Consider the following 26668-nt stretch of genomic DNA (forward strand, 5'->3'; position numbering starts at 1 on the left):
AGTTTTGATGTATTTTGGGGGGAAAAATGTAACAAACAAATTGATCCTTATTCCAAAACATTTATTTCTACTGACTCCATGGAAACCTTACGTACATTTTTAACGTTTCCCGTTTTATCTGCGTACATGATGATGGCGTTACTTTGTTTCAGTTCAGTCTCTCACGGCGGCGAGACGGTATCCCAAAAACAACCAAAAAACAACAAAATAAAAGTGTCTAAACTCTCGCCCGCTGTGCGTCCCGCTGGAACAACACTCAGTCACTCAGACCTCGGCACTCGGACTCCCCCCGCTGTCGTTCCTCGCCACTCCAGGAAGGTTTTAGGAAGTCTCGAACATCTTCTTCCTGTCTGCCTTATCCTCGATGTTCTTACGCCAGTCGCCCGCCTCCGCCCCCTGCAGACAACAGCAACGTGGACTCAGTGACAGATAACTAATGATTTAACATCTTAAGGACATTAATCTGAGTTCTGATACTTAAACATACATTTTATTTGTGAATTATTGAATAATTTTACTGCTTTACAGGTCATAAATGTTAAATTACCGGTTTAATCTTTTACAATGTGTCACATTTTATTATATTATATATATATATATATATATATATATATATATATTTATATTACTTTTATTTAGTTTCTGGACTTTTCTCTAATCTTTCATTTTATTTGTGAATTGTTTAAATAATTTTACTACTTTACAGGTCACACAGGTTGGGGGTCGCTGGTTTTATGAGCTTATTGAGTCTTTTTAATTTAAAATTTAATAGAAACTAGTTACTAAAGTTAGCAAAAAAATAACCGTCTATGAATTAATAAATATACTCTTCGAGCACAGGCAGTAAAACAGACCAAGTAAAATCAAATCATAGTCAAATTTTGAACTATTTTGAAGAAAAAAGTGTAATAAATTACATTTTTATTAAATTTGTAACTCTAATGAGCTTGTAAAAAGCGACACACTGTACAGATTAAACCTTTTTTAGTTGTAAAATGGTTAAATTTATTCAATATTTCACATATGAAATATTAAGAGAAAAGTCCATAAAATAAATGCAAATTTATGTATCAGGACTTTGTTTTTTCCCATTAATCATCTCACAACCCCTCAGATTCATCCGGTGGCCCTCTGGAGGGGCCCTAGCCTTATGTTGGGAACCACTGTGATGTGTCTGGACTCACCTCCTCTTTGACCTCCTTCTTGACCTGCTTCAGGTTGGCTCTCAGGTCCATGGTCACCTTGTGTTTGCCTCCCAGCAGGGCCTGCAGCATGGCGTCGGCGGACATACGCACTTTCTTCAGGGCAGGTTTCTTCACACCGGCCAGATCGACCACCTTCAGCTTCAGATCCTCAATCTGGAGGCAGAGAAACGTCACGTTAGTCCAGAACCGCTCGGGGAACATTAACGATGATTAACGACGACTAAAGCTAAAGCTACAATAACTGCTGAAAAGAGCAAGTATTTAAATGTACAGTGTGTAGTTTCTGCCACTAGAGGGTCTCTAACATCAAACAATAATAAAGAGGAAGTTTGATGAGGTGGTGAAGCAGCATGGGATCATGGGAGTTGGTGTTTTCACCATCATTGCAGTCAGCTTCTCCCGGTTAGGATTCCTTCAGTGTTCATGGTTCAGGAGGTTTCTACCGGGAGCCCAATGATCCACAGAGGTCTCCTCCTCTCCAACACAAACAGACCCGCTGATTAAAACCACTAAACACACTGAATAAAGCAGTTCCACCTTAAACACACTGAATAAAGCAGTTCCACCTTAACAATCACTGCTTCTCCCACGTTGTTGGACAGACAAAGGACGTCCCGGAGGGGCTGCGAGTCGAGCTGCTGCTAACGTTAGCTCAGTTTGTTTCTCTGATAATTTAAGATCCAGACGTCCGATGACTAAAATCCTTCATCCGGTTCAAATCTAGAGTTAAAAAGCACCAAGATCTAAACAGTGGATGGTAAACAGTCAGTGTGTGACAGCTTCTGGCAGACAACCACAACGCTGACGCAGGCACAAAGGGGATATGAATCCATCGACAGGCAACCGGTGAAACGCAGCGTTACCTGACTAAAATGACAGATTTCTCTGAGTTTGAACATTGTTGGAAACATTTGGGATAATGGAAGAACACAACTGATGTGTTGCTGGAGGAAAAATTGGTAAAAACATGAAAAAAGTGTCTCAAACAGACAGAAAGGAAGACAATTGCAGTCAAAAACACAGAATCCACCAACGACGACACTCTAAATGTTCTTATTAGGTAGAAATCAGCCTCCAATAAAGACAAACGACATCTTATTGACTAAACTAAAACACTATTCAGAGACTTCACGCCTGATTCTGAAGTCGTCACATCAGGTCGCTCTGTCTCTCACCTCTTTGTCGGACTTCTGCACTTTGGCCTCGGCGTCGTACCTCGCGTCGTCCACCTGGTCGATGGCTGTCGCGAGCTTCTTGCAGATCTCCTGTTGATGCACAAAACGAACAAACATTTATTCAGCTGTGATTTTTAATTATCCTAAACTGAGCTGAGACCATTTGAAAGGTTATCGAGACTTGATCAATACAATTCAGTTCAGTGGAAGAAGCACTTTGATTTCCAGAAAGCTCGCACAATATCATAAACAGTGGGTCAAGATAAGAATATTATTTATGTTTTATTGCAAATAAAGTAATTAAATAATAATTAATTTATTTAAATTGAAATATTGTGTTGAAATGTTGAAATTTGGGACAAAAAACCTGGAAATGTGAGTAAAAAAGAGGTAAAACAGGACCCATAAAGTGCATTAAATGCAGGTATTTATGGTAAAAACCATAAAGGTGAAACAAATGTGAGAATAAAGACACAAATATTCATTCAGTGGCCAAATTCAGACACCAAAAACCCCTAAATTTAGATAAAATATGACCCAAAACTCTGATATTGTGAGTAAAAGTAACGTTCACGTCAGCAAAAGTCAAAAAGTTTTATCATTAAAAATGTGCAAAGAGTTGGAAGTGAAGCTAATTTCATATTTATTATAAACTGCTGGGTAGTTTAATCTGTAACTATTCTTTAATAATAATTTGTATAAATAATCTCAAATCCACAAAGTAACTAAAGGCACCAAATCAATGTAGTGAAGTAAAATTAAAATAAAAACACTTAAGATTGTACTTTAGTATTAGGATGTAACATTTTCTATTTTTACTTCAGTAAAATATCTCAAAACTTCTTCTACAAACTAATAAACTTAAATATTAAAGGACCAGTTTGCAGGATTTAATGACGTCTAGTGGTGAAGTGGCAAATTGCAACTATCTGAACACTGCTCGCGTCTGTATTTTAAGTCTACGGTGGCTGAGAAACCAGAGTTTGGTTTGTCCGTTCTGGGCACAAAGACGCCGCCATCGTCTCACCTGGAGGGCGGCCAGGTCTCCGCCGAGGTCGGGGGTGGGGCAGTTCTCGGCCATGTAGGCCTCCTTCGCCGCCGTGATGTCCTTCTTCTCCTGCTCGATCCAGTTGGCGGCGATCTGAAGCATCAAACTCTGCAGGGAGGTGAAATAATAAAAAGGTTATAACGATGTTATAATGCTATAATGATGAAACTGAAAGGTAAATAAAGGATTTAATCTCACCTTCAGATGATGCCTGCGGCTGGACGTCATTTTCTTTCCCCTGTGAGACACAAATTAAAATCTCATTTTCTACAAATATGTTATTCTTAAAGTAGTTTTTAACTAGTTATTAAGCCGAGAACGAAAAGAAGTTTGGTTATTTGTATGTAATTATTCTTAATATCTGTGGATTCGGGGTCTGAACCGCCTTCATCCACAGGGGGCGCCAGAATCAACACAAGATTAAAATTCCTTGTAGATGCTTTAAAGAGGAATTAAACAATTACGGAATTAAACAATTACTGGAAACGGGGGGAAACAGCTAGCCGGGCTTTATCCAGGAGTAACGAATCTAACCTCCCTACTGGCACCATTTTTATCTGATGTTTATTTTCCTGCGTCTGATAATCCATAATTAAAATCAATCAATTAACACGTTAAAGCTGATAATAAAAAACACTTTTTGTTTGTATAAAAAATAAACGAGATATAATGTGTCAGCTTTAGAGGTTGCTGCTGGTAGTTCTTTGGACAGAGCCATGCTAGCTGTTTCCCCCCGTTACCAGTGTTTATGCTAAGCTAAGCTAACTGGCTGGAACTCTTCAGTATGGGCCCCTATCATTTAGAAACTTACATATTAGCATTATTTGAATAATTAGCACTAATAATCATTTTATGGACAATATTTGAGGGGTTTTAGGAGTTTTTAAAGAAGCTGACATTAATTTAGAGTTGATTTTGAGGTTATTTATATAATAACTGTGGGTTAATATAATTACAGTTTCCAGACACTCATATCTACAGAAATAAAGGTAATTTATCCTATTTCTCAATTTAAAAAGGACTTTATAAGCAAGTGCACAATTATTTTATACATATGAAGTATACACCCACAAACATGTATGTAAGAGCAGAAGAGGACAAACATTCATATTACAGCAACAGTCTGCTGCTGCGTCGGTTTGTCGTTGCGCTGACATACCAGGAACATGTGCTGTCATCCGAAGCTGTAGGTTGACCTTCTAACTCGACACATGTGTGCAGATCAGTTTATTTCAGCTTCACGGGCATCACGTCCCCGTCAGTGAAACATGTCAGCAGCTATTAGACTGATTCAGAGAGATCAGCGTCCAGCAGATTCATCTTAATGAATTACAACGTTTAGGCTTTTATTTTGAAGGTTTTCTGTCATAAAAGCTGAACTTTCAGATTAATTAGTTGTAATTTCCTTTATTTTTAGATGTTTATGATGTTTTTTTACCTCCTCTGCTTCCGGAAAATTATTTATTGATTGATTTTATGATTAAACTTTACAGTATATATATATATATATATTTTTTTTTTTAGCTTTTTTTCTGATATTTCCTAATGTGAGATGCTTCGTTTCACCACTGAAAACATCTGGATTTTGTCTGATAAATTATATTATATATATATATATTTTAAAATATAGGACAGCTGAAAGCACAGCTCAGTCTAAGTTAAAGTCTGGCCTTATTTTGAGACACTAATTTGTTCCTAATTATAGGGTAAATACAGATCCAATCACTTCACTCTAATTAAAATGCTTATGTAAACTCGTCATACATACAAAAATGGGAAGTTTCTCTACAGGCAGCTTGGAATTCAACATATATGTCAAATAAAGTAAGATAATTAATAATTTAATGAATAAAAGATTAATTATTCATAATTTATTGAGTTTAAATGCAGCTTTTCTACCAATAACAGCCTCTAAACTCAACAAAAGGAGCAAAATTTGAATTAAAATCTGTATTTTCTTTATAATTAGAACCAAATTGTTGTTTTTTTCCACTCATTGCATTGATGAAACCACCAAAACACCAACATTAGACAAGAACTAAACCTTTTATTCATATTTAAAAAGTAAATTTCAAGACTTGGCAACCTTTTCCTGATAAGACAGATTAATGTGATTGATCATCATCATTAAACGCCATATTGTGACACACTATCTGGGATGTACATGGTGTCTAAATCCAAAACTTCCTCACAGATTAACGGGGATTTACACACCTGTAAGTTTCCCCAGCCTCTAAAAATAAACAAATTAATGCCTAAAAATATAGAAATCACGAGCAGCTGCAACACTTTCTGTGACACTGATGGTTGGTGGAGCTCAAAGTAAAGAAGAAAATGTACTCACTCAGACATGTTGGCGGTTTGTGATCTTCACACCCTGTTCGGAGACAGAAAACATCAGTTAGTGACGAGCATGTTGAACATAAAGCACACTGACTCCCTCCAGAGCTCCCCGTTGCCTCCCTCGTTATTGATCCACAACCCTTTGACCCACAGCAGGGAAGGGAAACATGACACGCTTCACTAACATGGAAAACCGGCGATCACAAACCGGCTAATTTTGGACGGGCGGGGTCAGATATTCTGCTTGGAATTTAACCGTCTTACAGCGGGCCAACGATACGAGCCCGAAGAGGCCACCAGAGCAGGAACCAAATGTGGCCCCCGAGTATGCATTGAGAGCCGTTAACACCAATACCAACATCTTGCAGACACGCCAACCAGCTGACACCAGCGTGTCGACAACCTGTTCCAGATCACAATGTCAAGAATCAGAAACTATAAAACTTAAGAAAAAGAGGTCAAATTTGTGGTCAAATGTGCAGATTCAGGCTTTTAACATCTGGTTTCTCCATCGTTTATATCAGGATGTAACTGCTCACAAACGCTCACAACAAACTACATCCACATTTATAACAAAAAACTGTCCTAGTGCTTTTAAATTAATTATTTAATATTTAAATGAAGCTTTTCCTCAAACGAAACTACAATTTTCATTTAATTAGAACCAGATTGAATTAAGTTCTACCAAACAAATTTGCTGATTTGAGGTTTAAATTAAGCTTTTGCTCAAAGAAAATTTACTTTCTCATGTAATTAGCACCAAATTACATCGTTTTCTTTTACCTGAAAATCACAGACACGCAAACTAAAGTTGAGATTTTGAGCTGATTTTAAATCCAAGCTCTTAAAAACTAAACTACTATTTAATTATCAAACCATGCAAACTTAACAAAAAATCCAGAGAGCCAAAATAAAACAACACAGTGACGAATTCGCCTCTGGTTCACGTTTTAAATCCAAACTTCAACCTGCCCGAGCGTCCCAGAGTTACTTCGCCGCTCAGCGTCCTTCAATAAGTCCAACAGCTCTCTGATTCTACCTCCAAACACCTGAACGCAGCCTCCCAGGTCGGAGGTCACACCTGCAGCAGCACCTTTACAAACCGAGCTCTGCAGAATAAATTCACCTCTCTGTATTGTTTCCCTACTGGAGTTAAACGTAGCGGAGCCGGAGAGACTCTCACCTACTGAACGTGACGAGGAGGAGGAAGACGAAGAAGGGGGGGAGACACTGCCAAGTCCTAAACACTAAAGATTAAACAGGGTATATAGGATGTGAACCGCTCGCTCAGCAGAAAACTCAGCCCTCTTTATGGTAGCAGAGCCACTTCAGACCAATGGGCCGGCAGGCTCCAGAAATACCACAGCAACTCTCCGAGGAACCTCGTAAATTTCTGCCATAGGAAGTCCTGGAGGGACGCTATCGGGTTCCCCCCCACTGAGACACACAGTGAAAGGGGCCGTTGTTACACAACAGCGTCAGTGATTAATGCTCGCAGATCTTCTTTAAACCAGCAGCTTAACAGCCGCCGGTGCGAACACAGTGTGAAGCTGTGAAGTAGCAACGCAGGAGGAATCAGGGACGGCCGCTACCGACGCACATCAGACCCCAAAAACTGAGAGGATTTTATCTTAAAGCTTCTGGAAAGAACAAACTGACACACTGAATATCAACAACAGAGCTAATGTCCCTTAATGAGTGGATTTTTCTGCATTATTTATTCTATTTTTCCTTGTTTGTGCAGGTTTTTGGTTTGTTTGCAAATATTTTCTGTGCAAAACTAAAAAGATTTGGAAAAAAACACCAAAACGTCTCATTAAACAAAAAAAATCTAAATGTTTATAACTATTAATAGTTCAAAAGACACATTTAGACAGCCAAAATCAGTGTTTCCCAATTTTCTTTCTATCTGTGGTTTCGTCATTAAACATTAATTACTTACTTAATTAATTAATTCACAGTGAGAGGAGACAATCTGTACATTAATGAAGGTTTCCTGATCATTATTACTGCTGTTTCTGCTTCACTTCATATTTTCTTAAAACAGGTAAAACAACATTATGAAGAGATAAACATGTCTGAACTTCAACTTTGTCATCAGTAAAATAATGAACACATTTTACGGTACTAGTGTAGGAGAATGAGGGTCAGGTGATGTTAACGTTATCCATCATTAATCGTATCAATAAGTCTAATTCTAGTAAAGTTGGAAGTTATTAGGGGCCGAGCCAGTGTCAAACACTGTGAGGTCTCTATTGTTACTGCTATGTTTATTATTATTACGCTAAGCCCTTTTCTCTGCATTTGACCCCCTGAACATTTATTTGGCAAAGTGGTCAGGCCTGGTGAAAAATTGCATATTCTATGCATCACATTCGACTTGGCCACTAGGTGGCGCTACTATTAAGAAAAGTAGGTTTAGGCTAATAACTCCCGCATCGTTTGTCGCACATTCAAAAAACGTATATCCACGCGTTCGGTGAATGGAGCTGTATCTTCCTATATAGGCCACGCCCACTTCTGCCTAGATTTCTTTTCGCTAGAGCGCGAAATGTCCATAAACTACGTTTACGTGTTCCATCCATGCGCTTTTGTCCAATTTGCACGAAACTTTGGACATAGCATCTGGAGACCGTCCTGGCAAAAAAAGTAATTTAAAGTATTTTGATATTTCAAAAAATAAGCACGTTATAAAATTAGCACTTCCTGTTGATTTTTCGTCAAAAAAGGAAGTGGGGTATTTCTCCACATTGCTATGTCCGATTGACACCAAGCTTGGGTCAATATTTCTTTATGTCTTCCTTAGGCATCGTGCACAATTTCAGGCCATCACCACAAGGTGGCGCTCTTTAAAACGAAGAAGTCTATATCTGCACATCGGCAAGTGTGATTAAAATGAAACTTGGTACAATGATTGCCCATGGCCCCCTGAGGCTCACCTAAAAAGGAAAAAAAATCTCCCCCAGTGGCGCTCTGGTGGCAGTGTAAATCACTGTGCGGAGACCATAATAGTTATGAATATGAAATTCATAGAGCACGTGTAGAGTGGTGCCTGAAGCTCACATACCAAAAATCATGTTTGTCGTGTTTGTAGCGCCCCCTACAGGATTTCAACAAAGCAGCCCCGGCGCCACGTTTCACCAATATGTATGAAACTCAGTAGGCACGCGTAACGTGCCAACACCTACAGAGAGGGCCATGCCCCAAAACCCACAGGAAGTCGGCTATTTTCATTTTCATTTTTACTTTTTTGGCTTGTATTTGAACTCCTCCTAGGGAATTTATCAGATCTGCTTAAAAATTGGTCAGTACATTCAAAAAGTGTTACTGATTAAAACTTGCACAATTTGCGACTGTATGTTGAAGGGCGTGTCTGTGGCGTGCCGTCAAAGTTGGCCAGCTTGAATCGAATGTCAAGCTGTGATGCCGTTTCCGGCATTTCAGGGCTTCAATTTTAACTAACTCCTCCTACAGATTTTATCGGATTGACTTCAAATTCGATCACTGCAATCTAGACACATTGGTGATCAAAAGTTAATCAAATATTTACTGTGCGTCAAACGGCGTGTCCGTGGCGTTGCGTTGAATTTCCAAGAATCTCGCTATGAAAGTGTATGTCTTTTGCACGGTGTCTGAAACGTGTGACAATGTAGAGTGGTCTCCCTCAGCTTCTGTTGTGAAGGCTTGAGCAAGGGGTGACGTGGCGTGGCGCCTGAGTTGTGTGGAAGGCGAGTTCCCAATGCTGCTTGCAGCTTTAATTTATTCTTTGTTACGAGACTTTAAATAAATTAACCAAACGTTCAGTCTCCTTTCTGGTTTTTCCTTCAGTTTCAGAATAATTACCTGTTTCATTTAACAGGCAGAAGTTAAGATATATATATATATATAAATTATTAAACTAATGTCATAAATGTTCAACAAGTTTTAATATTTACTGTATTTATATGTGTGTTTCTGTTAAATACAACGTGGATGTTTTTTAAAGTGACTTTCAGGGTGAAATCGAGAGTTCAGTGATAAAAATTAAAGTGCGAAGAGGAAGAGAAAGTTACTCACCATTCGTCGAACTTCACGTCACTCCGGCTTTTTGTTTGTTTCTTTGTTTCTTTGTAAAACTGATGAAAATATTTTGGTGTGAAGCCACATTTAATGAGTGAGAGATGATCCAGCAGAGAGGAAGAGAGAGAGAGAGAGAGAGAGAGAGAGAGAGAGAGAGAGAGAAAAGGCTCTCTGCTGACATCTGGTGGTTGACTGCGAGCATAACGCCCACTTCACTACAATATAAACCCACATTTCTCTACACTGGAAGCAGCTTTTCCTATTTCTATGACCTTTAAATCTGATCAGATAAACACCAACATCTACCTGCTTCAACAGAAGTAAGAGAATAACACAAATGTTAAAGAAAGTTAACCCCAACTCAACCTTTTCAAACTTCCAAACATCGTCTGGAAAAAACTGCAGTATGACAGCGTTTCCTTATTCCAAAAAAAAGATTTAATTTAATGGCACGAGTTTTTTATATTCCATGAAAAGGGTCAGATGTGGGAAAGAGAGGAAGTGAAAGTCTTTTAGGAAGTCTCGAACATCTTCTTCCTGTCAGCTTTGTCCTCAATGTTCTTACGCCAGTCGCCGACGCTGTCGCCACCCTGAAGGAAACGAACAGAGTCAACACAGCTCCAACGGCGAGTTCATGTCTGAAGTAGGGATGTCACGGGAAACCGATACTCCGGCACCAAGTCCTTACCAGTACCGGTTATTCCGGATCGGCCGGTAGCGGCTTCAAACTATGCTGAAAATGTCCCCAAATTACGTCTGATTGGATTTTTTAAGTCAAAATTACCCGAAACGACTGGATTCAGGAGGAATTTAGCACCCAGATGCTGCGGTCGCTAAGCTAGTTCCTTCAAACTTCTCTGTTTTTATTTGATCTGTTTTCTGCTTTATTGTTCAAACACGTGTTATCTAAGACAGAAAATATTCTACAGTGATCAGAACAGGAAGCATGGTGTTCGCCTTAAAGAGCAACTCCACCAACAGCAGCTGCTGATTGCCCCAAGAGGAAAGGTAGAGAACCGGAGAGAAACCATGGCGGTTGCTCCTGGATAATGTACGTTTTTTGGATAAAAGTTTACAGAGACCTGCGCGACAAACATCCCGGATAATATATGTAAATAACTATAAACATTGTTTTATTTATAGTTATCAATTGTCAGTCGGCTGTTAAACGGGTTTATTCTGACAAATCGGTGCCTTTTTCATCCCTTGGATACAAATTTTGTCTCAAAATGACCACAAACCTGTGATAGAAACTGAAGGCGGAAATACTCTTATAGGTTATTGATCTGCAGACAGTCGATATAAAAACGAAACCAACAGGTATTGATGGAATTTGACTGGTACTGGTACGAACTGGTGTTGTGACATCCCTTCTCTGAAGTGAACCGGTTGTCTCACCTCCTCTTTGACCTCCTTCTTGACCTGCTTCAGGTTGGCTCTCAGGTCCATGGTCACCTTGTGTTTGCCTCCCAGCAGGGCCTGCAGCATGGCGTCAGCGGACATACGCACTTTCTTCAGGGCGGGTTTCTTCACTCCAGCCAACTCGACCACCTTCAACTTCAGCTCCTCGACCTACAAACACACAGATGGAAAGTTCTTCAGTTTGGAGCCTTCTTTAACTGTAATAGTTCTTATTATAAAGGGAGAGTCTCGTTCTCGATTTCACATGAAGTCCAACCACACTCCATTTTAAAAAACTGTAGTTTTACCTCGTTGATAATCGTAAAACAGACTTCAAACTGCACAGAAACATAATAAAACTCACCAAAACCACCTTTTTTTAGTCTTTCCAACTATCACTAACACTGATTTGATCGAAATAAAACCCTTAATTTACTGACTTATATGTGAAAATACAAACAGTGGCGACCAAACAAAACTAAAAATTGCTGTTTCTGCCACTGACAGACTCAGGTTGTTATTGTCAGTGTCTGACAGCATTATGGAAAGGATCCCTACAGAGATAGACCTTTAGTTTAACCACAAACAGCCGTAATATCACTATCACTCTCCACCAGACTCCAGAGACAAAAACACTAATTTTACCTTCATCTCAACATTGTAACTTCTTTTAAAGTGGACAGAAACAAAATCAAAATCAAAAACAGTCTTTGTTAGTCTTTCAAACAATGATTTACTCTGGTTTGGTGGAAATAAATCCTTAATTCACAAATTAGATGATAAAATATTGTGAAAAGAGCTGCAGTGTAAGCTAATGTTAATCCTCGTGCCTGTACAGTACAAAAACAGACCTTCTAGAAACGAGACAAATATTCTCAAATATAATCAAATGTTTCCGGTTTAACGGCGTCAATTTTTTTAACGTTCTTTTTGGCCTAGCACACTTTGTAGTTTTTTTCACATGCTGTTGCAACAACTAGTAACGTTAGAAAAACTACAACACCACACCGGATCTAGCTAGACCGGAAACAGAACAACAGGCACGCCGCACACACTTGTTTAAGAGTAGTAGACGTTACGTATTGAGTGGATAGCGAGCGTGAGACGCCGAAATGGATGCCAATAATATTCTGAATGGAAAGTTTTCTTTTAAAAAGTTGCCAAATGGTTCCATTGACAAGACCAAAGTGATCTGTGTGTTCTGTCGTTGTGAACTGAGCTATCATCGCAGCACGTCCAGTCTGAAATACCACTTGATGGCCAAGCACACAGCTGATGCGAACTCCGCCCCCTCGTCAAAGCCAGGCGACAATGGATGATTTTTCAATAAAAACAACATTTGCACAAAGCAAGCCGATCCACTTTTCCATTAAAATGAGAAAAAATAATGGGACAAAAAGAAATCAAGGGACATTTAGAATAGATAATAATGTGCGATTAATTGCGAGTTAACTATGACATTAATGCGATTAATCGCGATTAAATATTTTAATGGTTTGACAGTACTAGTTTCTGGTATTCAGAAATAAATCTGCCAGCGAGGTAACACAGTTTAGCTTGGCTATAATTCTTAAACCTAGCATAAAACTCTAACTTTCCGTTAAACTGAGAAGGTTTTACTCTGCTTATTAAGACAAATTTTCTCCAAACAAGATAACTTTTCCAAAGCAAAGCAGAATATTTTTAATAAATAAGAGTAATTTCCCAGATTTTTTTGCAGAAAATTAAAGTTTAGGATTATAATTTAATGGTTTCACACAGATTTGGGTTCAGTTTACTCTTTAAAAAGTCACATTGAAGCCTCTACCTCTTTCTCTGTCTTGACCACTTTGGCCTCGGCGTCGTATCTGTCCTCATCGATCTTGTCGAGGGCCTGGAACAGCTTCTTGCAGATGTCCTGTAGATAAAAGACACTGTGTCACACACTGAGCTCCTCCTCCTCTTCCTCCTCCTCCTCCTCTTCCTCCTCCTCCTCCTCCTCCTCGCTTCAGGACTGTTTATTTGTGCGTATTTACCACCAGAGCCGCCTGGTCTCCGCCCAGGTCGGGGGCGGCGCAGTTCTCCGCCATGTAAGCCTCCTTGGCGGCTGCGATGTCGGTGGCTTCCTGCTCCAACCAGCCTGCAGCGATCTGCAGCATCAAACTCTGCAGCACACAAACACAGAGAACTTATTACGGCCCAGAAAAGGGTTTTTAACTACAATAGCTAGCTAGTTACAGCAGTGGTTCCCAGCCTTTCTCCTGTTCAGTGAGTAAACTGATATAGTTTATGGATGTTTCATATTATATTCAGTGCAACAATTGATATAAACTGAACCACTGAGCTTTAATATATCACATTATAAAGCCGTTTAGCTAACATGGTAACAAGCAAATGATCCAGCAGACACACAGCAACATTATCATTATTATGTTTGTGGACAATAAAGAAACTGTGAGCTACCTTGAGATGATGCCTGCGGCTTGATGTCATTTTCTTTCCCCTTTAATGAATGAAAATATTAATTAACATGTTTATAACTTGTTTCCCTTTTTTATTAAATTAAATCCAGATTGTAGAAGTTTCTGTCGTGGGAATGAAAACTGATACTTACTCAGACATCTTGGCTGCTTTTTAGTTTCAGACTCTGTAAAATAATCAGAAGAAGACCGTTAAAGTGGCACATTGTTCTCATTATATGAAAGGTTATTCTCTCAGTTTGTACACAGTTATTTCTAATAATCTACAAACTGACATATTTTATGGATATTATATCTTATATTAAAAACTGTACAATGAACCAAAACAGTGTACTCAGTAACGAGTGATTTTGATGCATTTTGAGCAGAATATTTCCTGTTTTAGGAAACCTTTTATATAATTCTCTGTCTGTATTATGTATATTTATTATTTTTAATAATCATACAGACTTAATAAGCTTATTTTCTTTATTTTGTAGGCGATCCAAGCAGCTTAGAAATCACTCAAGCGACTCAGTGGGTTTTAAGAGGTTTTATACATCCAGATAATTAAGGCCTCTAATTGATACACCAGGCTAGTAAAGGAGACCTGCTTCTAACTGAAGTTTTATGGTATTAAGAAAACTCAGTAAAATGTGCAGCACACTTGTCTCTCTAATATAGGATCTAAAATTAATTCTTAAACCTGAGGGCCTCTGGGGGCCCCTCTGAAGGTTCCAGGGGACTCGTGTGCATTTGGTCATTTCTCTGATTTAAAAATAGAAACTTCAGTATCCGAGCCAATCGGGTCAATGCTAATCCTGGCTCAGGGTCAAAGGTCAGAGGTGACATTTATGATGATTTCTTTATGAGCGGTAACTCATTTTATTAGCTAAACATTCAGTCACTTAATAAACAAAATAAGGCATTTACAACCAAACTCCATTCATATTTCTACTAATTTTACCTCGTTGAATTTAACAGCTTTAGATTTTATTTACCAAACTGTAAACGAACCAGATTTTAAAAGACGTTTTATTATCATTATTATTATTATTATTATTAGTAGTAGTAGTAGTAGTATAACTTAATAACAGCAGTAAAACTCTATTTAAATCTGTAAACGCAGAATGAGATTTCTGGTGGTTCAGTTTGAAAGATGCTGTTTGCAGCATCAGTAATTACGGATGCAATCACCTGTCAGCTGTAATCTGATATTTGGGTTATTTTTCACCAACAGGTAACCGGATACTCCGGCAGTTAAATGAGAAAGAAAAAGCAGACTTGGAAGCAACCAAAAGACTTTTTGCATGAATGCAGAATTGATAAAACAAGAAGAAATCCAGTCTTGTCTTAAGTACGTAATAGATGAAAAGACTAGTGCAAGAAGGCAGAAAATAATCCCAAATATAGAAAAAATAAGACTCTGCACACACATTTTTAGTAATATTAAATACTTTTCTTGGACTTAAGTGAACAAAATCCTCTTTTTTTCCCCGCAGTTTTTTGTAAACTTAAAAACAAATAAAATGATATAATCACTCAACTCCCAACAGAGTCACATAATAACATTTATAAATACTTGAATTTAAAGAGGAAACACAAGGATGTCCTCTGCAACCGCGCAGTGTTTCCCCACAAAATCCACAAAGTAAAAGAGTTTCTCACCTACAACAGTGACGATGAGGAGGGCGGCAGAGACTGACAGAAGGACAGTGAGGGAGTCACGGACTAAAAAGTGAAATCTGCGGGGGTATTTATGTGCTTGGACAGGGATTCGGAGGTTCCTCTGTATGGCCATGAGGAACTCTTGAGACCAACCCAGGCCAATGAGCTCCTGAAATACCTTCATCCTTTGACCGCTCACCTCGTAAATCCTGCTGACGTCGGCTCTGTCCGAGGTGGTCAGCAGTCCTCAGGACAAGGAGAGAGCTGGGAAAAGAGAAATTATGAGAATTCGTGGAACTGGATGATGAGAAAAATGTTGATGATGAAATTAACAAAATAAGAGACGTTGTTGTTGTTGTTGTTCTCTCAGATGTTTTAACTGCTCACACTGTAAATGTCTGAATTCTTTTAGCTTGTTTATCTGCTTCACTGTAAAAACAACAGCTGAGAAACAATTTCAAAGGTAATTCACTTCTTCACTAAGTTTTAAGTCAAACTCAAACAATAAACTTTAAATAAACTTGAATCTTTGAGATTTGGAAACAAAAAGGTCTGTATTGTAGAGAAAATTAATTAACCGTTAATAAATATATATATAATTTTTTTTTTTTTTGTTGAAATCACTCATTTTCCTTTTTTTCTAAATTAAAGCTAACTAAGAAAAGTAAATTGTCACAAACAAAAGATTATAAGTTTGGAAAACATTTTTTGTGCCAGATTTCCTCTGTTCTGATTTTACATGTTTGTTTTGTTGTTGATTTAATGATTTAATGATAATGTTAGCTAACATTTATATTGATTATTGTGTCCTTATTATTGCGCCCTGTTTGTCTCTGTTAATAAAACAAAGATTGATACAAAACTTATCTGCACTGAGGAGAAGCAAAAAAATTATAACCAGGTCCAGAAATGATGTAGAAAAGGCTGCAAAGATTAAATTTACTGTATTTTACCACTGTTAACAGTAAAAACATACAGAGTCATGAAGAGACAATGAGACTTAAAAACTTACCTTATTTTTTGTATTTGTGCTGCTGCACTTCATCCTGGATTCAGACACTGGAAATACAACAGGAATATAAATTAAAAACAAAACAGTAAAGATCAACAACTTCACTGACTGCAGGTAACATTTACTGAATGTCTGATCAGAAATTTCTGCAACATAAAACCTTAAAAAAACATTTATTAGAAAATCAAACTGTCGCTCACCTTCTGTTAGACCGAACCATCTCTGATCAATAAGGTCGATCAGGAAACAATCACATATTCATCAATTGAGGAACAAGGTATAGAAACCTTCTAGTAGAAATTAAATGACATTTAAAAAAGTGCTTTTATAAAGTCGTTTTGATGTCATTCAGTAACTAATCATCAGATATTAGTTATTAACTATATTCAAACCCTATTACAATCATTAATCAAATGGAGACTTTATAAAACAGTAAAATAAAATGCATTAAAAAAAAACTCCCATTTAAACAAAAAAATGCATTAATCTTATTTTTCATCAGGCACTTGTGATAGAAACATGTTGTGATTTAAAGAATTTGAATGAATTTGCTTTTAAACAAAATTTTAAATGTTTTGCAGATTAAAAACAGTGAGATACAGGAAGTGCTCTGCTGACACCATGTGGTCGAAGCAGGCGACACTTTAAATTATTATTAGTAAACATTTATCAAATAGTTTACAACACACTATAATGTGGTTGTAAGCAGATACATTTTTAATTAATTTGACTCCTACTGTTGAGGCTGCTGCATAAACATAAATAATAATAATACAGTAAAACTAATTCTATAAAATATGTCCTCAAAGGAGAAGTTGTTATTAATAAGAGTTAAAATGTCACTATATGAACCTTGTTGTGCAAATACATAACAGCGTGTAAGCCTTTATTTAATGTGTAAATAAAGGATTTAAGTGTTACTGAACATATTTATATGCAGGTCTGAAGTAGTGATTCCTTGACATCAAAAAAAGGTTTGAAACTGAGTGAAAATACATAAAAAGTATTAAAGCTATTTTATGTAAAATTATTTAAAACTGTACTCTATGATATAAAAAAACCCCTGAATATTATTTTAAAAATGTCACATTACACACAATATCTATAAATGTATATTAAAAATATGGTTTAAAATCTTATATAATATTGATTTGAGCGTAGACTCAAAGTTCACTTACTTGCTTTTTTCTAGAGCTTTTGACAACAGGACCAAGTTAATTTAACTCAAAATATTGTTGAAAATTATTAAATCAAAGACTTTTAAGTAAAACTAACAACATTTTGTAAGTTGAAAAAACATTCTTGATCAAGTAGTTTTAGTCATTTTAAGTGGGACTGACTTTTTTAAGTTAATGTCACATAAAATACCAATAAAAGCTGCTTAATCAATTATCAGTTTGAACTTAAAAAACTGAGTTCGTGTAACTTAAAATTTTCGATGTTATCAGTTTCAACAATTTTTTGTGATTCAAAATATTCATAAATATATATAATAATCGGATTACAGTGAAGGGAACTATGTACGAAGCTTTAAAAATGTGCTCTAAAGAAGGTGGTGGGATATGGTCGAAAGCTCTGGGGAAGCCTTGAAGTGAACTTTCAGACATTTTATCATTTTGTTCTTGCAGCAGAAAAAAAATAAAAGTATTTTCAAGAATCTATTAAGCAACATTCACTTTTCACAGCTCCCTGAACTCTGAAATATGTAATAAAAATATAAAATATAACTATGAAAACATGGATATTGTGTCTTTCACTGACAAACACAGCACTACAAAGAGTACAACACAACCTCGTTAAAGCTTGAAACCACCTTCAAACAGAACTTCTTATAAAATTTAGTGACTTTAATCTGACTTTCAGATCTGACAAACCTAAAAAGAAGAGCGTTAGTTCTGTTTAAAGGCAAGTTTTTCTTTAACGTGACAAAAACAAGCATAAAAACAAGCTCAACGTCCATCTGGAACTGAACTTTTGGTTCCTCGAGGTCATTTAAATTTGATCCAAGGTGTGTCATGCACTTCGTCTGCAGTGTTGTGCGTCACCGAGTCAAAGACAGAATACCTCATGACAGTGGATGTAGGAAACAAAACACATTTATTACAAAAACACTACGAGCAGGAAGTTGTCAAAAGTGATTATAAGCACAGAAGCAAACAGGAAGTCTACAAACACTACAAAATAAAAGTCTGATATAAGCTTGAAATTAAGGATGGGCCATTTCTACTCCAAACCACTCGCTTTACAAATGTACAATAACAGACCAAGCTGAAACTGACAGATTTAATGAAACAATTCAATGAAAAATTCCATAAATTCCATAAAAAGTGCTAACGGCCCAAAGCAACTACAGGAGTTAAGTTCTTTAAGAAGCCTCGAACATCTTCTTCCTGTCAGTTTTGTCCTCAATGTTCTTACGCCAGTCACCGACCGCCTCCCCAGCCTGCAAGACACAAACAGTTCACAGTCAACAAGTGTCATTAATCGTCTTTTAATCCGCTCTTTGTACCTGTCCGACTGCCCTCCGTTAAGAAAAACTCACCTCCTCTTTCACCTCCTTCTTGACCTGCTTCAGGTTGGCCCTCAGGTCCATGTTGACGGTATGTTTGGAGCCCAGCAGAGCCTTCAGCATGGCGTCGGCGGACATACGCACTCTCTTCAGAGCGGGTTTCTTCACTCCGGCCAGGTCGACCACTTTGATCTTCAGGTCTTCAATCTACGAACGACCAAGCAGTTTAAAAAGGTGAAACTGAGCCAACGGTGAGTCTCAAATCTCATGAAAAGACCAACAGTTAATTCATTCTACTAACAAGTATTATGAGCCTCATATATCTTATTCCTCTGTGCCTAAGAACTGTTGCTATGAAGGGGAACAAATCATTATTCCAAAACCCCAATAGTCAGAAAAATGTCCGATTGGACCGAAAACCCATTTAAGGGACGGACTGAAAATATGTGAACGCTCTCCCTGGAGTTCTGGACGTTTGTCATCATGCTAACAATAATCAAGACGTAGTTAACGTTGTGAAACGGTCGCAGCTTGCTTTGGTTTGGGCACCAAAACTACTTGGTCAGGTTGGAGAAACAGAATTTCAGTCTGATGGTCAAGCACTTTGCACCAGACTGAAATATCTCTCAACTGTTGGCTGGATTGTCAATGAGCCACACTGTTGCTATGGTGGGGGGACTGCGCATTATTCTGACAGGCCAATTTTCCGAAGATCTTAATATTCCAAAACGGTGCCATTGGGCCGAAAGCCCTTTGAGCCATTGCTTTTGGACTATTGGGGTTTCGGAATAATGGGTTGTGGGAACAAAACCAAATGTGGATAAATCTACCGCTTGTTATTAAAATCTACAAGTTTGAGTTAGAATAGTTTGCTGGAGTATAAACACAACGAGCCTGTAAAGGCAGACTAGATAAATCTCTGTGTTTTAATTTCACCGACAACCCATCCTCTTATTTAGCCACTTGTTAGCAACTGACTTTGTTAAGACATGTAAAACATTCACACGTGGGGTATTTACTGATGTATATTATGTCGTAGAATAAAATCTCTTAAGCTTGTTAACCACAGATGTTATTTCAGACATTTAACCAAAAACCCATTTATAAATCCCACTGACTTTGAGGACAGGGTACCAGAAGTGCTAAAATGCTAACTCATTTGGGGTTATTAGGAATCATTCCTGCAGCACAGACAGCCACAGACAGGGTGGGGAAATCATAAAATAGCACATTATTGACTTTTGGTCTCTACATGGGATTATAGTAGTGTCTTCATTTAAAACCACTTGGTGATGCAATCATATCCGTAATTTTTTGCAACAAAGAAACAAACAGTGTCATCTTGGATCAATTACTTAAAAAGCTACCACAGCTACTGCGTTAACTTAAAGTGACAATACCCCCCCCCCAAACAGAAACAGAAAGCAGCAAACATGAACACAATGTCCGACCGTATGATGAAGTGAAATATAAAGGAAATTCAATCTGATTATCAGGCTATCATGGATACCCTCATAAATGTTTTGAGCTCTGACTTGTACCTCTTTATTAGCCTTGCCCACTTTGGACTCCATGTCGTACCTTTCTTCATCCACTTTGTCGATGAGGGCGGCCATCTTTTTGCAAGTTTCCTGAAGACAGACAGACAGACACTTGTAGTTCCCAGAAGTAATGTTCCCGTCAGGATGATTTGTTAAACCCAGTCATTGTCATCTATTGCCATTCTGAGGTTAAAATAATTTATTTTATGACCAAAACTAATGTCATCCTCAGCTGTCTAGTGCTAATTAGCATATGTTAGCTAACCCTGCTGTCTCTAAGAACAGCCTCTTAAAGCCGCATGCATGGCTTTGGACTTTTAGTTTTGTTTAACACAGTCTGCAAAGTTTTTGTCTAATAAAAGTTAACGTCATCAGCGTAACATCAGATAAAAACAATTTTGAACAACTATATTGGTTGTGCTCAAGTTGTTGCATAATTAGAATGGCTCAAGTTTAGAATAATGCCAGTCAAGTATAAGCCTTCTATTCTATTTTACTGTATATATTTTTAGTATATTTTTGTGTTTTTTTGTTGTATTTTTCGCTATTTTCTTTACTCTTTGTACTATGTACCCGTGCTGCTGAGCTAAATTCCCATATGGAGGATTAATAAAGAAACATATCATATCTTATCTTCTTTAATCTAATGTTATGGCAGTAGTTGCGATTACCTACACACTGATTAAAATCATTTCAATTGAAGATTTCAGGGTACCAAAAGTGTTGAATACATCACGCATTTTGTCTTCCTGAACCGCTACCAACACGGATTCATTAATTTTATTCTTGGATTTGTTTGAAATTGGTCATTATTTCTTATTTTCCCACCATCTATGCATCCAATAACGTTCAGTTCTTTAAGAGTATCAAAAACAAACTCTCCACAGAGGCATGAAGCCATAAAGTAATCAGGTTAAATCTTTTACATGGTACATTTTTTCCTTAGATTGGTTTATGAAAAGGTTGAAACTGCCCTTCGCAACCAGTTTCAATCAGTTTAATTCTGATTGAGCAGGTTATATGGAGCATTTTTTATACAGTTTGGGCTTTTAAACTGATTATCAGTCCCTCCAGAAAAACGCGTAGTTTTTTTGTGATTGTTTTTTTTTTGTGATTATGCGGCACGTTTTCTTAAAAAATGCGATGGAATATGCAGGATATTTATGCAATTTAATGCGATGAAATTGCAGGGATTATGAAATCATGCAAGCCGCGCAGATTTTGCGCAGAAATCGTCAATTTATGCGGTGAAAGTGCGGCGTATTTGAAAAAATGCGGCCCCCGCATAAATATGCAGACTTTGGCTGATTATGCATTGAATTACGCGATCGCATAATCACGTTTTTCTGGAGGGACTGGATTATAATCAAAAATATCAGGTTCCATGTTAAATTTAAGTCCTGCACGATATGAGGAATATCTACAATGTGCAATAACTCATATTGCAATGACAATATAAGTCACGATAAACATTAATTGAAGTGTGCATATTAGCTATACAGCCATAATAAAATACTCCAGTCAACGGCTGAATACCCGGTTTCTGTACCCATCCCTACATAAAATTATTATTCTCATTCATCGCGTTTCAGGCAGTCTTGCCGATGAAAATGCGATTTGTTGCTCAGCCCTAAAGGGAAGCTGTAGCGTCTCTCACCATGAGGGCGGCCTGGTCTCCACTCAGAGAGGGTGATGGACAATTCTCAGCCATGTAGGCCTGCTTGGCCACTACGAGTTCCTTTTTCTCCTTTTCAATCCAGGTCGCCGCGATCTGCAGCATCAAACTCTGCAGGACAGAAAGAGTGAGAGTCGATGGTCAGTAAAAGAAGAAAAACTGTGTTTCATTCAGTCGTTCGCCAGGTTTCAGGTCGCATGTGAGGAAAGTTTCTCTATGTGCACAAACATTCAATTCTGCACATAAAGAACTGATCAAAATGTGTTTTTAATATGGAACAATTTGCATTTTTAAATTCAAAATTCCGTCTGTCACCAGACTTTACTACAATAAAAACCAAACAAATATACAAAATTATCACTATGTATTAAATAATTTTATTTTTTAGCATTTCTTGGTCACAGAGTTATTCTTTGGTTGTCACTACTAGCTGCATTTTATGTTGATGAAAAAGAAATAAAATTCTATTCTCCATTTAATTCAATATCAGTTTGACCCTGAGCCAGCAGAGGTTAAAACACTGAATCACTAACAACAACAAACACATGATGGAAAATAATTCAATTATCAGCAAATATATCTGTAAAATCACAGTAAAATCTTCCAGTTCGTGGTTTTCCAATTTAAAAGCTTTGATTTATGATATTTTCCTACTAATGGAAAGAATCACAGAGCAGCTGAGAGTCAATCAAACTGGACTTCCCATCACTGCAATGATAATAAAAATAATAAGAAGAAGAAGACGTTCAATCTCTTGACTGATGGAGGATATTTTTCACAGCTGAAGCAGAGCAGCAATAAAAATCTGAGGTTCAAATTTAAAGTATGGATTTTATTTTATAGGAAATCATCTTAACTTTTTTTTAATTGTTTTTTCTTGTCTTGTTTTCTTGTTTTCTACTGGCTCTGATTTTAATTAAATGACTGTGCTGCCTGAACCTCTTGTTAAAATAAAGTCAAGACTTAGAAACTTATTCAACTTTCGGTCTGAAGCACTTTTTGTGCACTAACTTCCACTCTGCTTTTTAAATAGTAAAATCTTTAAATACAATGAAACACTTTGTGTGTTTGACAGTTTCCACCAGCAGGTGGCGCCTCATAGCTTTAAACTGCCTCCGCTCTGACAGCTGATGAAGATGAACAGACTCCACAACGTGTCGGTTCAATCTGAGGTCAAATACAAACTACAATCTGAGAGGAAGATTAAAAAGGCTGAAACCAAAAACAACAACAACAACAACAGTACACTGCACTACAGAGGCATGTCATTAACTACAGTACTGCCACAGATAATCAATAATCACAACTCTGAGAGTTGAGAGTAACACATTTAACCATAACAACCTCAATTTCATCTGTAATATACACAATTTAATGCTGTAATGTAAACTTACTGATCAGTTGTCTATTATCAATAATCAGATATCACAGAATTGAATGATGTTTAAAGACTAAGTTTAACATGTATCAATATCAGTCGATCAGTATCATTATCAGTCGATCAGTATCATTATCAGTATCAATATCAGTCGATCAGTATCAATATCAGTCGATCAGTATCATTATCAGTATCAATATCAGTCGATCAGTATCAATATCAGTCGATCAATATCAGTCGATCAATATTATTATCAGTATCAATATCAGTTGATCAGTATCAATATCAGTCAATCAATATCATTATCAGTATCAATATCAGTCGATCAGTATCAATATCAGTCGATCAGTATCATTATCAGTATCAGTCGATCAGTATCAATATCAGTCAATCAATATCAGTCGATCAATATTATTATCAGTATCAATATCAGTTGATCAGTATCAATATCAGTCGATCAATATCAGTCAATCAATATCATTATCAGTATCAATATCAGTCGATCAGTATCAATATCAGTCGATCAGTATCAATATCAGTCGATCAGCATCATTATCGGTATCAATATCAGTCAATCAGTATCAATATCAGTCAATCAATATCAGTCGATCAATATCATTATCAGTATCAATATCAGTCGATCAGTATCAATATCAGTTGATGAATATCAGTCGATCAATACCATTATCAGTATCAATATCAGTCGATCAGTATCAATATCAGTTGATGAATATCAGTCGATCAATATCATTATCAGTATCAGTATCATTCGATCAATATCAATATCAGTCGATCAATATCAGTCGATCAATAAAGCTCCGATAATAAAACTCCACTGTACCTTCAGATGATGCTTGCGGCTCGAAGTCATTTTCTTGCTGCAAAGATCACAAACATCATCATCAGAGAAATAATCGTTTATCTACCGATCAATTTATTGATTAATGTCAACATGAATGTTAAATTAAAAGGTTTCTTTCCTTTCTTTCTTCATTGAATCCTTCAGTCTTCTTTTTAAATCCTTCTTTAATTCTTCTTTCGTTCCTTCCTGTTCTTTTTCATACTTTCCCTTTTTATTTCCTCCAGTATTTCTTTATTCATTCCTCAATTCTTTCAGTCCTTTCCCATCCTTCTTTCCTTCTTTCAGTCGCCTCTCTATATATTCACGTTCCCTTTTCTCTTTACTTTCTCTCTTTCTTTAACTCTCCCTTTATTCCTTCCGCCATCCTTTTCCATCCTTTCTTTCCTTTACATCCTTCTTGTCTCTTTTCTTTCACCCTCCCTTCCTTCTGTAGTCCTTTTCTATCCTTCTTTCCTTTCTCAATCTTTTCATCCTTTCATCCTCCCATCTTTCCCAGATTATTTTCTATATTAAACTATTATTTATTCCAGTAACATACTTTCTTTTTCCCACCAACTAAATAACTGATAATCAATAATGAAGAAGCAACACTTACTCAGACATGTTGGCGGTTTCTTTTCTTCACAACCTGAGTAAAGAACAGAAAGAGGAGAATAAATAAATGTTGTCATCTGGCTCTCTGCTTAAATATCAGAGCGCATCCTCCGTATGAAACGTGATCCATTAAGACAGTCGATGAGCAGCTGAGTGCTGACAGAGCTAAGTTTGGCGTTTGGGTCGAGTGTCGCCGCTGACGCCTGCGATAAGCTCCTTTACAGGTGTTCAAAACCAAATATCCTCTGGGAGTTAACACTTGAATTCCTTTCGCAGCCACGGGCAGAATGTGCTGCGGCAGCGTGTTAGCCGCCAACAGCCGGCTGTGGATGCACAAACCTTCACACACGCTGCAAAAACAAATCTGTCTTAACAAGTCACTCATTCCCAGAATCAGATTTCAGGAGTTATTTATTTATTTTTATACCTCAAATAATTCAAAGTTCAAGTCAGATACTTGAAACGAGACAGAAACAAGCTGGAAGGACTTAAAAAGAGACTTAATTTGACTTACAAACTCTAAAAACAGTCAAATCTTTATTATTATTCTTCTCAGATCAAAGAATATTCAACATTTTCGAGATCAAAGCTTCAGAAAGTGTCGAGATCAAATGTCAAAACTTTTAAAATCATACGCTTTAAAATGGAAATGCACTGTTAAAATACCTTTGTCAAAACAGCATCTTTAAATGTTTTCAGACAAAACCTCCAGAAATGTTCAAACAGACAGAAATCACATCTTTAAACTTTCCAAAACCAGCCAAAATATTTTAAATAAATACATTATTTTAACTGTTTTCACTACAAATTTGACCCGTTATTGTCACAATACAATTTAATCATTCAACTTTGCTTTTGTTTTAGAGCACTGACTCAAATTTCTAGAAAATTCCTGAAATCATCAACAGAAACATAACTTGGATGAAGCAGAAATAACTCAGATTTTTTGACAAAGAAGTCTTGACAGCTAATTTTGACACCAAATAACCTGCCGACATTAACATTTCTGCAGCATATTCCGTTAAAAACACTAAAATCTCTCAAATCCAAAAGATCTCAAAACTAAAACCAGAGCTGGGAAGTCAAATTTCCAACCTTTGCAAGCGATTCCAACAGTTTAACAGCAATTTTTGTTCAAATGCTAAAAAAAAATTAGACTTAACGATCATAAATGTACAAGAAAACAACCCTTCAGATCTCATCCGGCGGCGTTCAGCCTTCTTCCATCACCTCAAACTGAACTTCCCTTCACTTGTTAGCAAACTCCAGAGGTCAGGACTTTTATCACCTTAGCGCTTTACCAAGAAAACAGACTCCGCTCAGCCACTCTGGATCCGTTTACCAGCTCCGTTCACAGGCATGCAGAGAGTCAGACGAAAAGGAGGAGGAAGGAAGGAAAACTGGTCTCACCTACGACGAGACAGAGAGTCGAGGAGGAGGTCGGCAGTGGCCAGCAGGAGTGGGAAGAAATCATCCCTGGGTGTATTTATATAGGAGGGCTCGGATATGGATATGGAGCTCCTGTTTATGGAAATGCAGGATCCTCAGACCAATCGGCCAGCAAGCTCCTGAAATATCATCATCCACTGCCAGCTTCACTCTGTAAATCAGGCATCGCTAAGGAGGAGCCTGATATCATTTTAGGACTCCGCTCAGTGCCACCGGGACGCTATAAAAGGGAGGAAAAAGGACTATAAAACCATCGTGGTCCAAACGATTAACCAGATGAAGATGGGAGGGATTAAAGTAGAGGGACAGTA

The 26668-nt window shown here is 37.3% G+C and overlaps 3 protein-coding genes across 8 annotated transcripts; all 3 read right to left on the reverse strand.

The window, feature by feature from the left end:
- Nucleotides 1-44: 44 nt before the first annotated feature.
- Nucleotides 45-24931, reverse strand: LOC127352585 (troponin I, fast skeletal muscle-like). Of its 5 annotated transcripts, none has more exons than XM_051381099.1 (7): nt 6955-7038; nt 5773-5805; nt 3627-3666; nt 3408-3536; nt 2381-2470; nt 1185-1358; nt 45-396 (listed from the first exon to the last, which is right to left on the reverse strand). In XM_051381099.1, exons 2-7 carry the CDS (start codon nt 5778-5780, stop codon nt 322-324), a joined length of 516 nt encoding a protein of 171 aa, XP_051237059.1. In that variant the 5' UTR covers nt 5781-5805; nt 6955-7038; the 3' UTR covers nt 45-321. The 5 variants fall into 5 exon arrangements, with proteins under 5 accessions (XP_051237059.1, XP_051237060.1, XP_051237061.1 ...); XM_051381100.1 differs by having other exon boundaries at nt 6959-7022; XM_051381101.1 differs by lacking the exon at nt 6955-7038 and adding an exon at nt 6898-6916.
- On the reverse strand, nt 10246-15398 carry LOC127352583 (troponin I, fast skeletal muscle-like). Of its 2 annotated transcripts, none has more exons than XM_051381097.1 (7): nt 15338-15398; nt 13825-13857; nt 13674-13713; nt 13247-13375; nt 13039-13128; nt 11229-11402; nt 10246-10420 (listed from the first exon to the last, which is right to left on the reverse strand). In XM_051381097.1, the coding sequence occupies exons 2-7, from the start codon at nt 13830-13832 to the stop codon at nt 10343-10345; spliced, it is 519 nt and encodes a 172-aa protein (XP_051237057.1). In that variant the 5' UTR covers nt 13833-13857; nt 15338-15398; the 3' UTR covers nt 10246-10342. The 2 variants fall into 2 exon arrangements, with proteins under 2 accessions (XP_051237057.1, XP_051237058.1); XM_051381098.1 differs by having other exon boundaries at nt 15342-15397.
- Nucleotides 18619-26434, reverse strand: LOC127352586 (troponin I, fast skeletal muscle-like). Its single transcript, XM_051381106.1, has 7 exons — nt 26319-26434; nt 24910-24942; nt 24294-24330; nt 22057-22185; nt 20400-20489; nt 18892-19065; nt 18619-18792 (listed from the first exon to the last, which is right to left on the reverse strand). The coding sequence occupies exons 2-7, from the start codon at nt 24915-24917 to the stop codon at nt 18715-18717; spliced, it is 516 nt and encodes a 171-aa protein (XP_051237066.1). The 5' UTR covers nt 24918-24942; nt 26319-26434; the 3' UTR covers nt 18619-18714.
- Between the last annotated feature and the right edge of the window lie 234 nt (nt 26435-26668).

Source organism: Dicentrarchus labrax, unplaced genomic scaffold (genome assembly GCF_905237075.1).
Source record: "Dicentrarchus labrax unplaced genomic scaffold, dlabrax2021, whole genome shotgun sequence".
NCBI lineage: Eukaryota > Metazoa > Chordata > Actinopteri > Moronidae > Dicentrarchus > Dicentrarchus labrax.